General features: G+C 47.3%; 1 protein-coding gene across 1 annotated transcript; it reads left to right on the top strand.

Moving 5' to 3' along the window:
* Positions 1–249: 249 nt before the first annotated feature.
* Positions 250–9,565, top strand: UBALD2 (UBA like domain containing 2). The gene is made up of 3 exons (XM_074224505.1): positions 250–437; positions 1,076–1,138; positions 9,165–9,565. Exons 1-3 carry the CDS (start codon positions 318–320, stop codon positions 9,480–9,482), a joined length of 501 nt encoding a protein of 166 aa, XP_074080606.1. The 5' UTR covers positions 250–317; the 3' UTR covers positions 9,483–9,565.
* Positions 9,566–14,011: the final 4,446 nt, after the last annotated feature.

Genomic DNA, 14,011 nt, shown 5'->3' with positions numbered 1-14,011 from the left:
GAGCGTGGGGCCTCGAACGTTGGGGCCCGCCCGGGCCCCGCCCCGCGCTGTTGTTTGTGGTGTTCGCCCCGGGAGGAGGGAGTGCGGGCGGACCACAACATTCGTCCGGTCGGGGCCGAGCGGAGCGGGCTGCTGGGGCCGGAGGGCGGGGAGGGGACGCTGGGAAGGAGGAGAAGAGCGGGCCGGGGAGAGAGAGAGAGAGCGCGCGCCAGGCAGCGGGGCCAGGCAGCGGGAGAAGCCCCCCGGCCCCCGGCCCCCGGCCATCGGGAGCCGCTCCTCCCCGCGGGCGCCCGGCGCCGGCCTCGCTTGTGCTCGCCATGTCGGTGAATATGGAGGAGCTCAGGCACCAGGTCATGATCAACCAGTTCGTGCTGGCCGCCGGCTGCGCGGCCGACCAGGCGAAGCAGCTGCTGCAGGCGGCCCACTGGCAGTTCGAGGTGCGTGCGGGCCGGGCCGGGCCGGCGGGGCCCGGGCGCGAGCTTCCGTTACGGCCCGGCCGGCGCCGCCTCCCCGCGGCCCCGCTTCTAGCCCCAGCCCCGCCGGACCCGAGCCAAGGGGCGAGAGTGCGCGCGCGCGCGCGCGTGTGTGTGCGCCTTTAAATAGCCCACGGGGCCGGGGCAGGCCACGGGTGGGACGGGTGTTCCGCGGAGGGGGAGGGGGCCGACCCGGGGGGCAGGGCTGCCCAGCATCTCCCCCTCCCCCTTCCGCTGCCCGGGCCCGGGGAGGGCTCGGGGCCCCCCGAGGCCGCGCGGGGCCGGGCCTGCCTTTGCCTGGAGGGCCGGGTGGGTGCGGGACGCGGCTCCCCTCCTGGCGGTGGGGGGGGGCACGCCTGGGGGGTGGGGGTGCGGAAGTGCCCCCCGCCCCGGCCTCACCGCTTCGGTGTCCACGTGGGGACCGGCGTCGACTTTTAACTCGAGTGACCCCGGGCCCACGCAGGCCGGGCAGGGCGACTTGGCGCCTGGAACGGGGGGCGCTGGCCTAGCTGGGCCTGGCCAGGCCGGGGGGCGCCCGGACCGAGCCCCCGCTGGGCCCTGCCCACCCCGGCCGGGCTAACTGCCGCTCTGTTTGCCCGCAGACCGCCCTGAGCACGTTTTTCCAAGAAACCAACATTCCCAACAGCCACCATCACCCCCAGATGGTAAGTTATCGTGGGGGGCCTGGGGGGCAGCGCCAACCTTCCCCACGCCCCCAGCCCCCGGACTGATGCAGGCCCGGCACTGCGGAAGTGGGGCCCCCGGGGTGGCGGGAAGAGCCACGGCCTCCTGGCCCCCCCCACCCCCTGCGGGCGCCGGGGGGACCCCACGAGGGTCGGGGTGCCCGGGGGCGGGGGCTCGCTGTCAGCCGGCGAGGCCGGTGACAGCCATGTTGCCTGGGAGCGAGCTCCTCGCCTGCGAATGTAAACAAAGCCAAAATGTCTTCCAGGAAAGGGCTGCTCACACAGGCCCCGAACAAACTTTGTGACCCTGGACCCCCACCTGCCCCACCGGGCCTGGGCCGGATTCCTCCCCCACCCCTCCACCTTGGCTGGGCCCCCAGGGAGGGAGGGGAGGTGGGAGTTGGGGTCTGGGGGCCGGGTAAGCCTTGGGAGCCGGAGAGATGGAGATTTGAGAATTGGTAAAAGTGGAAGAGACCTGAGACTCCAAGTCTCTTGTTGGGGCTGCTCCGGGGACGGGAACCGGGGCTGGGCTGGAAGGACTCTTGTGCCCCTTCATCCAGAGGAAATGGGCACCCAGAGACCGGGATGGAGCGACGTCCTTCAGTGTGGGCCCCTCGCCCTGGTTTGGGGTAAGATGAGGCACTTTCCTCTCTGCAGCAGTGGGTGTGTCAGCATTTATAGTGGACCCAGAACAGCGGCTCCTGAAGGTTCCCTCCGGAGCCCCTGCCCCCCATCCTAGGATCTTTTGTTCTCTTGGTTCCCTACCCCATCCAGATAGAAAAATCCCTTCCAAGCCTGCTTGACTGTCTTTTTTTTTTTTTATTGGGACTTGTCCATTCAATTCACTACACACTCTCTTTACCCAGCTCTCTCCCCTTCCCAGTAAGCCTTCTTCTAAAACAAAGACTTTTAAGAGAAAAAATAATTTAGCATAACCAACCACATGTTGTCCTCTTCTGACAGCATATGTATGCAACATTCCACACCCTTAGACTGACCCTGGCCTGTGAAAGGAAAGAGGTGCATTTTTTCATTCTTTCTGAGTCCTGCTTGGTCAATACAAGCTCCCAGCACCAAATGCCTATTCTTTACCTGTTTTTCTAGCTAGTTATCTATTAGCCAAGGGTGTGTATATGTGTGTATGTGTGTTTTGAGGTGGAGGTGAAGGTGGATTGTTGAGAGAATGCCCTCATGACCCCACCTTGTCAAATATTATTGTCCTGTATATCTATCTACTCTTGCCTCCTGAAGTTTTTGTCAAGTATTTGAGTCCTTGGCCTTCCCCCCCCCCCCCCCACATTATCTACAGATGTTTGCTGGAAGAAATACTTTGTATGCAATCTCCCTAATCTGCTTTGCTCTCTCTCATTCCATTAAGGAACAACAGGAATTTCTTTTGAGTTATACTTTATAAAACAGAAACCCTTCTCATAGAATTGCTGAGACTTTAAACAAAAATTGAAATAAAATGGACAAGCTGCTGACAACACCTGCCCCAGGTTTACAGACCTAACACCAGGTGTTAGGTGTCTAAATTAGCAAAGCAGTCGGTCTACTCGTCTGTCTCTAAAAGAGAAACCTTCAGAAAGGACCCTAAAAGTCAGGCGATTAGATCGAAATGAATGTTCCAGTTTTCCCAAGCTCCTGAGAGGTTCCTGCCTCACCTCTTTATTTTATCCAGTTAACTGAAATATCTTTCTGAACGTTTCCCTTTAAAAGAGAAATGGATCCTTAAAGCTGGGATCCATGAACATATTTTTTAAAAATTGATAACTATATTTCAGGATATTCACACTTTTGTGATCTGATTAATTTTTTATGCATTTAAAAATATTGTGAGAAAAGAGATCCTTAGGTTTCTCCAGCCTTGTCAAAAGGGTCCTTGCCCCCAAAAAAGTTTGTTTAAAAATCTGCTTTAAATTGAGGATTGTGATTATATGCTGGTTTCAGGGATATGGAAGTTTATCTTCTGCCTCCTTCCTCACCAGTTCCCTCCCTAGCCTGGGGACCTGCCTTCCCCATGACCCATTTCTCAGAAGCTCCACTTCTGTGTTTACTGTTGTTGGGCTGTAATCTTTGGTGGGGTCCTCAGGAAAAGATAGCACTGCATTCTTTCCCCTCCCCCACCAAGTAAGAGCTGGCTAGAATGGGGTTGAGACTGCCTTTGCCTTCCTCTTTGATTCCGTGTGTCCATTCTGAGGCTCCCTACATGGCAATGGCCAGTGTCTTGGAATCAAATAAGAGAGGTGTGTCTTAGGAAGGGAACTGTAAATTGACCTGTTCCTGTTTTTATTTTACTCTTCTCTCCTAGACATAGTCTAAGGGAACTAAGTGGTAAGAACGAATGTGGAGCAGGTCTAGGAGCCAAAAAGATCCGAATTCAAATCTCACTTCTGGCTTATACTGACTGTGAGATCTTGCATTAACCTTTTAGCCTTGGTTTCCTTAATAAGGGAATTAATCATACTTTGTTAACTAGGATCAAATGAGGTAAACTTGCATAGCACCTTGCAAATCTTAAAGCCCTGTTTACTCCCAGGTAGAAGCCACCTACTGCCACAGAAGCCCCAGGTACATTTTCTTCCTCTACTGTGCCCCAATATGTGTGGAGGAGTAGAGTGTGCTAGTTGGCCAGAGAGAAGGGCAGGCCTGTTTAAAATAGTTTGATTTCTGCTAGCAGCCTAATACATAAGAACACTCAGATAGCGGATATCAATTTAGTGACCAATAAAAGCCTAGTTGTGCTAGCACTGGGGAATACAAAGTTCAGGTGAAATGAATCCTGTGTGCCAGGACTGAATGAGAAGTGGTCCCTCCCTGGGGGAGGCCACTATAAAATCTACTATTAAATGCCTTCTGTGTATAAGGCATTATTCTAATGAGCAGTCGAAGTGGATAGAGCGCTGACCTTGGAGTCAGGAGGATGGGAGTTCAAAATCCAGCCTCAGATATTTGACTTACTAGCTGTGTGACCTTGAGCAAGTCATTAAACCCTGACTGCCTATCTAGCCACTGGACCCAGATGACTCTGGAGGGGAAAGTGAGGCTGGTGACTCAGTACAGCAACACACACTTACCCACTCAAATCCAATTCATGTCCTGGTCATGGAATCACCTCCCTGATATCATGGTCTTCTTTGAAAATGAAGGACAAAACATTTTATTATTCTAACATCTTCAATCAACATATTCTATGGGGAGAAGGGTAGAAATTTACACAAGTATATTCAATATGATTTGAGGAAAGAGAGGAATGATAGTTGGGAAGTGTTGGGGGTGAGATCATTAGATTTCTCCAAAGAATGGCATGAACTAGGTCTTGAAAGGAGGTAGAGATTCAGGAGATGAGATACTGGGTGGTCCCAACAAAGAGACAGCCCAAGCAAAGGCAGAGACTGTCACGCAATTTTCTGGGAATATCAAACAAATTGATAAAAAAGGATAAAGCACATTCCTCAACCTCAAAGAGTTTTAAAATGTTAAGGAAATGAAAATCAAATGGAAGAAGTTGGGAGTCCCAAGAGATCCCTACCATTTTAAGTAGAGCAGTATGAGAGGTAAGAGACAATACACAAACAATGTTTTGACAATAGGGAAAGTGTCCAAAGACCCAATTTCAAAGCCTAGTGCTGCTATTTAATATCCCTTTGACCTTGGTCTTTAGGTCTTAATTGGTAAATTGACTTTTTTGTTTTAGTCCTGTAGGATCCTTTGTGACCCCATTTGGGGCTTTCTTGGTGAGATAATAAAGTGGTTTATCATTTTCTTTTCCAATTAATGAGGGAAAGTAAGTCAAATAAGATTATAAGTGACTTAACCAGAGTCATTCAATTAATAACTCACATTTGAACTCTGGTTTTTTATAAAATAATCTAATTTTATTAACAGTACATAAAATCTTTTTGTTCCTGCTATAATTATTGTGATAGAAGATACTCTTTATTTAATTTTGATTCTAACTCCTTGTGATATAAGCAGCTTAAAGGTCTTGATTGAAGTTCAGTCTGGAAATGATAGAAAGATTTAGAAGTACTGAGCCCAGTCATGACAAGTTTTTGTTGAAATTTGATTAGTAAATTTCCATCTTCTCTGAGGCCAGTCATTTTTTCTTACATGCATTTTTCACAAATGGGTTCAAAACCCACAAACATACAAAAAAAATTTAAAAACCCACCAACACTCTTGTTAGGGAGAATTTTTTTAAAGCATTTTAGAAGAATTTCTTAAGTTTTCAGAGTGAGGTATTTTTGTTGAAGGTCTTTTTATGTTTTATTTTCAGTAAAATGATGGTGGATAGGAATCTATTTCAAATGATCTTAAAAGCTGATAACATTTTGTAGCCTAGATGATAGAAGAGCTCCTGTTAGGAATAGAACAATCATTTTTCATTTTCCTCTTGTGCTCATATTCTTAGTATTATCTTCATTCTGAGGTTTCTATACAGGACTCTGCACCATTTGTCCATGTGGAATTGGTTAGTTTCATTCAAGCTGGTTGAGATGATCTGTAAAATCCAATTAAAGCGAGCATGTAGAACAATGGCCAATCCCTCCATTTTAGGGAACTTCAGCTCTGTTCAGGACATTGGAGTCTTAACTGTATAGTCAATACTAGCAAAGCTTATTAAAAAAAAAAAAAAAGCAAATGTACATCTCTTGGTATCTTCCCACTTCCCAAAGAATTGTCATTTGTACCTCCCAACCTTTTTGGAAAACTGTGCAAATTCCTCAATTTTCCTACTGTGAGCCACCCTTCTACTCTTGCTTCTCTTCACCTATTTCAGGTACAATAGGTTGTTTCCCAGGTGTTCTCTGTTTCCTTTGTGTAAAATATGCCCTCTTGATATATCTCTTTGCCTGTGGAAAATGTTCTTCAATCAAGGCCCATCTTAAATACCCCTTCATCCAGGTAGTCTTCTTATTTACTCCATCTGAAAAATGTCTCTACCTCCTAAAATTAGGCATTTTTCCTGAAGAATCTATCCTTTCCCTTATCACAGTTTGTTGCATTATATTTATGTGTATGTATAACTCCTTGCACCTTATTAGATTACTGGCTCTTTGAGGGTAAAGATTATCTTTCTCATTTTTATATTTCTAGTACCTAGTGCATAATGTTTATTTGATGATTGGGTAAACAGTATAAACCATAGGTTCTCAAGGTGGGGGGGGCAGACCCTTAAGATAAAAAAAAATTTTATAATACCTGTACATTTGAATTTATAATAAGGCAAATATTGATCTAATCCACATGAACAAAACCTCTTTGGTGGTAGTGGTGGTGGTGGAGGTGGAGGAATAATTACTAATTAAGAGTCCTGAGACCAAAAAAAAATTGAGAACCAGTAATATAGACAAATAACTTTAGAGGAGAATAAATTTATTGGGTTGCAATAGTTGGGGAAGGATTCATGATTTTAACCATTGAAGAATGGCTTGGGATTGGTTGTTTGAAAGAAAGAAGAAAGTGAAGAAGGCATATGAGCAAAGAGGAAGAATACAGCTGAGGAGAAAATGGGTTGAGGAACCCATGAGATGGTGAAACCAAACTTGGAGTCCTATGAGACTTTGGGCAGTTCCCGAAATTCTTGAGCCTCCATTTCCTCATCTGTGAAATGGGCTTTATAATACCCCCTAGGGCCTCCTTTCGTGAGCATCAGGTGAAAATAATTCCTGCAAAGTACTTTGCAAACCTTAGAGGACTGCATTAAATGTCATCTGCTATTAATATGTTAGAGGGAATAGTGAGTAGACAAATTAAGATAATTGTAGATTGATATAAACTAAATATAGAGCCCTTCTGTCATTTCTCCTATTTCTCAGACTGTCAGAGCTGGAAGAGATCATCTCATCTAGTTCAACTCCCTCTTATTGCAGATGAGGAAACTGAAGCCCCAGGTGGGGGAATAAGGGGATAAGCCTTTCAGTAGCACCCACTGTGTGACAGGCTGTGCTAAAGCACTTTACAGTTTTTACCTCACTTGATCCTCACCACAGCCCAGGGAGGTAGGTACTCTTATTAACCCCATTTTACAGTTGGAACTGAAGCAAATAAAAGTGAAGCGCCTCTTGAAGGGTCACCCAGCTCCTACAAGTCTGAGGCCAGCTTGGAGCTCTGGTCCTCTGGACTCTTGCCCAGTGCTCAGGCACTCTGGCACCACCCCTGTAGTGGCTGATAGGCTGCCCGTGGATGGGGTGACCTAATCCAGAGACCCCTAGATTTCAGCAGGTGGGGGGTTTGTAGGAATGCTGTAAACAGATTTTCTTTTTTTTTTGTTTCTTTTTGCAAGGAAATGGGGTTAAGTGACTTGCCCAGGGTCACACAGTTAGGTAATTATTGATTGTCTGAGGTTGGGGTTGAACTCCTGATTCCAGGGCCAGTACTCTATCCACTTAGCCACTTAGCTGCCCTTAACCAGATTCCTTCTGAAAGAACTAGGCCAGGTCTACTTGGTTCAACTGGAGGGTTCAGTTTGGTGCTTGTTGATAGGAGTCACTGGCCCTTCTTATCCTACATTCCATTGGATTTTTGCAAGGCAGTGTGGTTCAGTGACTTGCCCAAGGCCACACAGCTAGGTAATTATTAATGTTTGAAGCTGGATCTAAACTCAGGTCCTTCTTTCTCCAGGACCAGTGCTCTATCCACTGCTCCACCTAGCTGCCCCCATTTCATCATATCTTGCCGCCGGTAAAGTAAAAGTTGAGTGCTGGGTTGGGGAGGCCAGTAATGTGTCTTCATTTGACTAGGGTGTACAAGCAGGGCTAGTCTTTAACCCCAGGCTGCTAATGTGAGCTCATCAGTTCTTGGACTTGGAGGTGGAAAGGACTCTGAGATTTCGGAGCCCATCATACCAGTGGATGCTCAGTAGCAGGGTCACCATTCAAAACTAGATCTTATCACTCCAAATTCAGTTTTCTTTGTACTAAATATCATATTGACTGTCCCTGAAAAGGGGAGTCTAGGCCTCACTTGGCCTGATAGCTGGGGAACTTAAAAAAGCTCAATCGGGAGGCAGAGATTTCTAGAACTCTATCCTCTTCCCCTCCCCCATCTTTCTGAGGCGAGGTCTTGGGAGAAAGCTGCTGCTAAAATCAAGACATTCAGAGAATGCTCACTAACTATGGTCAAGAAGTTTTATGACCCCCAGCAAAGTAACTTAACACCCCCTCCTTAGTTTTCCTTTTCTGTAAAATGATTATAGTTTCTGTACCTCATGGGGCCATTATGAGAATCTAATAAGATTATGGTTGTGAAAGCTCTTTGTAACTACAAACACCATAGAATTGGAAAAGTGGTAATTCTTACTCCTTGATCTCAGCCCATTCCTCTTCTGGGTGCCATGTCCTGAACTGGAGGCAAAAACCCTTGTGATTCCTCAGAACTAATCTGAGGCTAGATGTAAATACTGAGATATGCAGTTGTTGTGGCTAAGGTCCAGAAGAAAGGTGAGCCTATTAATCTGTCCAGAGACTCAGTAACAGCCTAAGCTGGAGATGCAGTTGTGGGGGTTTCCATGGGACATTGACTTGTCCTGGATTTTGTCTGACTCCCCCTAACTCCCAAGATGCTTCCCAAGCAAAGGGGAGGAATTCAGTAAAGGAGAAGATGTTGAGGAACATGGGAGAGTGTGGTGCAGTGGAGTCAAATGAAAGCTTGGGATGTACCTGAATCACTTCTTAAGCCTCTACTTCTCACCTGTGAAGTGGTTGTTAAAAATATTCCTAGGGCCTCCTTTTCTGAACTTTGGGTAACAATTCCCTCCGAAGCAGCATCGGGGCTCTACTGAGATTCTGGTGAAATCAGCTTTGATTTTGCCAGAGGTTGGAGTAGGTGATGTCCAGCTGATGGCTTTTGTCTGAGGAAGCTGGAAGGCAACTGAGAAAGCCTTGAGCTGACTCTTAATCTTGAGTGAGAACAGAGGGAGTATTGGGGATATTCTGGGGGCTGATGTGGGCCTTGACTCAGGGTCAGAACTTGCCTGGAACCACCCTCTGCTTTCTCTGTACAGATGTGCACACCAAGCAACACGCCTGCTACGCCACCCAACTTTCCAGATGCGTTGGCCATGTTCTCCAAGCTTCGTGCCTCCGAGACCCTGCAGAGCAGTAACAGTCCCATGACGGCCATGGCTTGCTCCCCCCCTGCAAACTTCAGCCCCTTTTGGGCCTCCTCTCCACCCAGCCACCAGGCAGCCTGGATCCCTCCTTCTTCCCCCACAGCTCACAGCCTTCACCACCTTCACCATCCTCAGCCCACGTGGCCCCCCGGGGCACAACAGGGGGGTTCCCAGCAGAAAGCTGTGGCTGCAATGGATGGGCAGAGATAAGACTTTGTGCTGCTGTTGCTCGGCCCGGCCCGGGCTGGAGGGGGCAGGGGCTAGAAGTGCTTGGGGTAGGGGTGGGTGCAGAGAAGGACAGGTTAGGGAAGGGTGGGGTGGGATGGGGTGGGGTGTTTCCTGAAGATTGCACTGGAAATTTTTGTAATTTTTTTTAAACTTCCTGAGCTACCTGAGGCCTTCAGGGGGGGATTTCTCTTCAGGAAAGTCAATAACTGGTCTTTTCTCTTTTTAATATATAACTATAATATATATAAATATACAGATATATCTAATGTATAGGAGAATGGGGCCAGCCTAGGAGAGAGAAAGAAGATGGAGAAAACTTGTTTCTGCCCCCTCTCCCCCTGCTTCACTTATCCCAGAGTAGAATGCTTGGCAAATAACATCTCTGGGTAACAAGTTCTGTTGACCTGAGGGGGGAGTTGGGGGGTCCTAGAGCAACTGTGACAGTGGAAGATGGGGGGTGCACCCCCATTCTCTGCAATGCTGAGACTGTGAATCTGGATGATGGCAGTGGCCAGCAAGCTAGGCTCTCCTTGGGACTCCCCAGGAATGGTGGCAACAGAAAAATGGATTTGAGGGGTGATGAGGACTTCATGCACCCTCCTAATCTGGACTCTGCCTCCAAAGTACTGGCCACAGCTCCCACTGTTCCTCTGACCTCAGACTGGATTGAATCTTCTCCACCACCCCCACCACCCCATATCACAGCTGCTCAGACCTTGGAAGCAGTACTGTTCATTAGGCTGGGGTGGGCCCACCACCCCCTTTCAGGGCTGGGGCCCTGCTCTATGTTGAACAGGAGGGATGGGGTCGGGAGGACCTTAAGCCTCTCCCACCAGAGCCACAGGTGGTGGGGGTGGCCTGCTTGGTTGAGCTGGATAGGACTAGTGTGCAACCAAGGACTTTTGGTTTAGTTCCCAAATCAGAATCTTGCTCATGCCAGGTTGAGTTTTTTTAATTAATTTAAAATTTTTTTAAAAAATGAATTTTCTAACCTCCCGTGTATGTGCCATTGCTCTTTCCTTCCTGGACATAAACCTGCCCTGTTCCTATAGGCCCTCAGATAATGGGGTGGGCATGGAGGGGACGAGGTGAAGGCCTTTGAATCTTGGGTTTGTAGAGCAGTGCCAGTGAGAATATGTGCCAGTTTTGTTTAGTCATTTTCAGTCAGAGAACTGTGACCCCATTTAGGGTTTTCTTGGTAGAGACACTGGAGTGATCACCATTTCCTTTCCTAGCTCATTTTACAGGTGAGGGCACCAAGGCAGATAGGCTGAAGGGACTTGCCCAGGGTCACACAGGTCAGATTTGAACCCTGGACTCTGTGCTATGGGGCCACCCAACTTCGACATGCATGCATTTTTAATCAGAAAATGCTCTTGAGAGCTTGTAGATTAATATAGTTATCTTCCCCTCTTTGGATTCAAGGATATAACTTTATAGTCTTGTCTCCTGTTCTAATTCTACTGAGGCCCTGTAAATGTTGAAAGGCTTTTGAAATGAGCAAAACAGTTCCTGCATCTCAAGCTTCAATTTAGTAGTGGAGATTTTTCAAGTTCACTGCTAAAATAGGCAGAAAAAAGTTTTCAGAGATCTTTCCACCCCAGGGAGGTAGGTGCTCTTACTGAAGCACCCAAAAGTTGAGTGGCTGCCCAGGGTTACAGCTGTGTAGCCACAGGGATTTGAACTTGGGTTGTCCTAACTCCACTTCTGGTGCTTTACCCACTATACCACCTAAACTGCCTCTAAAATGAAACTGACCCCATAAGCAACATTCTGGGCAAGGGGAAACTTGGTGGAAAATGGCAGAAAAGGCTAAGCCTGCCTGGCTTCTAATTGTGGGCCATTCATGTATTTTCCCCTGCCACAACTTTTTTGTCACCTGTGAGTTTCCTCAGAGGTATTTACACGAGGGGCAACCCCTCCCCACACAGTTCACAAGCTACTCTCTTAGTTTAGTTTCCTGACATGTCCCTGGAGAGCCAAATATCTCACGAGGCACCCACATATGACGCAGTGGAACATCGCAAGTCGAGACCTGGGTTCAAATTTAACCTCCGGTGCATGGGGATGGATGTATGGATAGATATGATCAGAGTTAAATCACTTAACCTCCTCTGAGCTTTGATCTATAAAATGGATTGGGCCCTTCTGGATGGAAGAAATCAAACCCTGCTCCCCCTCCCACACAACTCTACCTTTCTTTCCCCCCTGGGTGGAAGGGAGAGTCCCTTTTGTTTGAGAAAGATGAAGTGTCCCAACAGTGAGGACTAACCAGGTCAGAGATGAGTGGGAGGCTGAACTTCCTCCAGAGGATAGTACTTTGGGGGTAACCTGAAGCTTTGGTGTTTTTGTGGGTGATGAAGATAGAAAGCAGAACCCCTAGATTCTTGTGTTTGGGAATTTACTCAGCTTGGGGAGTGGCTATGTCTCTAAGTGAGTGGTTATGTTTGTGTGTGTGAAAAAAACTTGCCTTCCCTTGTTTAGGTCCATTGAAGCTCTTCTGTGACCCCATTTAGGGTTTTCTTGGGAAAGATGCTGGAGTGATTTGCTATTTTCTTCTCCAGCTCATTTTACAGATGAGAATACTGAGGTTAGATTTAAACTCAGGAAATCTACCTTACTCCAGCGCACTATCCGCTACACCACTTGATTTCCTTATGGAACTTCAATTTGGATTCCAGAGAAAGGACCTGGTTTGATCCTTTGATATAAAAGGCAGCTAGGGGTGGAGTAGATAGAGCACCAGTCCTAGAGTCAGGAGGACCTGAGTTCAAATTATGACCTCAGATGTTTGATACTGGCTGTGTGACCTTGGGCAATTGGACCCAGTTGGCTCCAGAGGAGAAGGTGAGGCTGGTGACGTAGCACACCACCCCCTGACTCTAATCCAATTCAAGTCCATGTCATGGCATCACCTCCCTGATTCGGTCTTCAAGAACGAAGGACAACAAGTGAAGGAAACGAGAGTGAAAGGAAAAGACGTGCTTTTCTCAACCCCTGGTCTTGTCATTGAGAGCAGACCACAGCTGCCAAGAGGATGATCCTTAAGGTGAACTCGGGGTCAGGGCCATCAGAGAGAGAAAGGGGAAGGACTCCCTTTCTCACCATGGGACAAATCACTTCTCAGAAGACCCATCGAGATATAGTAGATGCTTCCCCTCCTCATTGGCACCCATTGTATCTGACTTTTTCATTGCCCCCATTTGGGATTTTCTTGTCAGAGATACTGGAGTGATTCACCATTTCCTTCTACAGCTCCTTTTTTACAGATGAGAAAACTGAGGAAACTGGAATTAAGTCACTTATCCAGAGTTTCACAGCTATGAAATATCTGAGGCCAGGTTTGAACTTGGGGAGACAGGTCTTCTTAACTTCAGACTTGGTCCTCTACCCACTTCACCACCTGTAGCACACCCCCATTCCTTTCAAACATCCACCCTGGGTGGTAGAAGAAAGATAAGACTTCTAGTAACCAATGCCTGCCACATTTTCCTTCCAAGAACTCCACTTTTGTCATCAGGCCTCTTGCCCCACCCAGTGTGGGGTAAGGTAGCCCCACCAGAATGTGTGGGAGGGTGGGTGGGGAACTCCCCATCTTGGGTTCTAAGCACCTCTCACAGCAGAGAATGGTGAGAATTAGATCAGAAAAACCCAGGGTTTTGATTTCCTTCACTGCGTCTTGACTCATGTGTTTCTTCCTTGAATAAAGGACTCCAGGTCCGTTTTCATTTACCAGTGGAGATAAGATCATATGACCCTCATTCATCTCTTCCTTCTTAGACTTCAGAATCCCCATAGCGGCTCTCACTTTCTGACTAGGCCCCCATGGTTAACCAGCTCATCTTTTGAGGAATAGGAAAATATTTTTGTCTTGCTCGTGTCTGGGGTGTTTGGAGGGGAGTAACGTAACAAATCTGGGTGAAGTTGTGAAAATCTTTTACTAGTCAAAAAGAGGAACAGATATTTAATTTTAAGAGGTGATAGAATTGGGACTTATTGAGTGTTGTGGAGAGGGAGGGGGTGTAATATGATCAGACTTCTGTTAGGAGAATCACTTTGGTAGTTGTGTGAAGGATTGGTGGGGAAAGAATTGAGACTTGGAGACCATATCAAGGCTGTAGAAGTAGTTCAGATGAGAGATGTTGGAGACCTGGATTAAGGTGGTAGCTATATTAATAGTGAGGAGATAGATCCAGAGATATTGTGGAGGTAGAAATAGCAAGATTGATCACCAGGCCTGGAGTCAGAAGGACCCAAGTCCTAATCCAACCGAAGACACTAGCTGTCTGACATAGGCAAGTTTCTTCCTCTGTAAAATGAGCTAGAGAAGGAATTGGCATACCAAACTATTATCTTTGCAAAGAAAACCCCAAATGGGATGATGAAGAGTCAGGTATGATTGAAACAACTGAGCAACCACAATAAATAATAAAATCAGAGCTCAGGAGAGTGACTGGCATAGGATATATAGATATGAACATTATCTACATAGAGATAATTAAACCCATGTG

Source organism: Macrotis lagotis, chromosome 2, assembly GCF_037893015.1.
Source record: "Macrotis lagotis isolate mMagLag1 chromosome 2, bilby.v1.9.chrom.fasta, whole genome shotgun sequence".
Lineage (NCBI taxonomy): Eukaryota > Metazoa > Chordata > Mammalia > Peramelemorphia > Peramelidae > Macrotis > Macrotis lagotis.
The sequence above is the reverse complement of the archived record's forward strand: the minus strand, read 5'-3'. Positions and strand labels throughout refer to the sequence as shown.

What these genes read in the sequence shown, in the direction of transcription:
- UBALD2 (XM_074224505.1), top strand. Translation starts at nt 318, where the DNA reads ATGTCGGTGAATATGGAGGAGCTCAGGCACCAGGTCATGATCAACCAG. An exon ending in CGGCCCACTGGCAGTTCGAG is followed by an intron (nt 438 to 1,075) that starts GTGCGTGCGGGC and finishes GTTTGCCCGCAG; the next exon opens with ACCGCCCTGAGCACGTTTTT. An exon ending in GCCACCATCACCCCCAGATG is followed by an intron (nt 1,139 to 9,164) that starts GTAAGTTATCGT and finishes TTCTCTGTACAG; the next exon opens with ATGTGCACACCAAGCAACAC.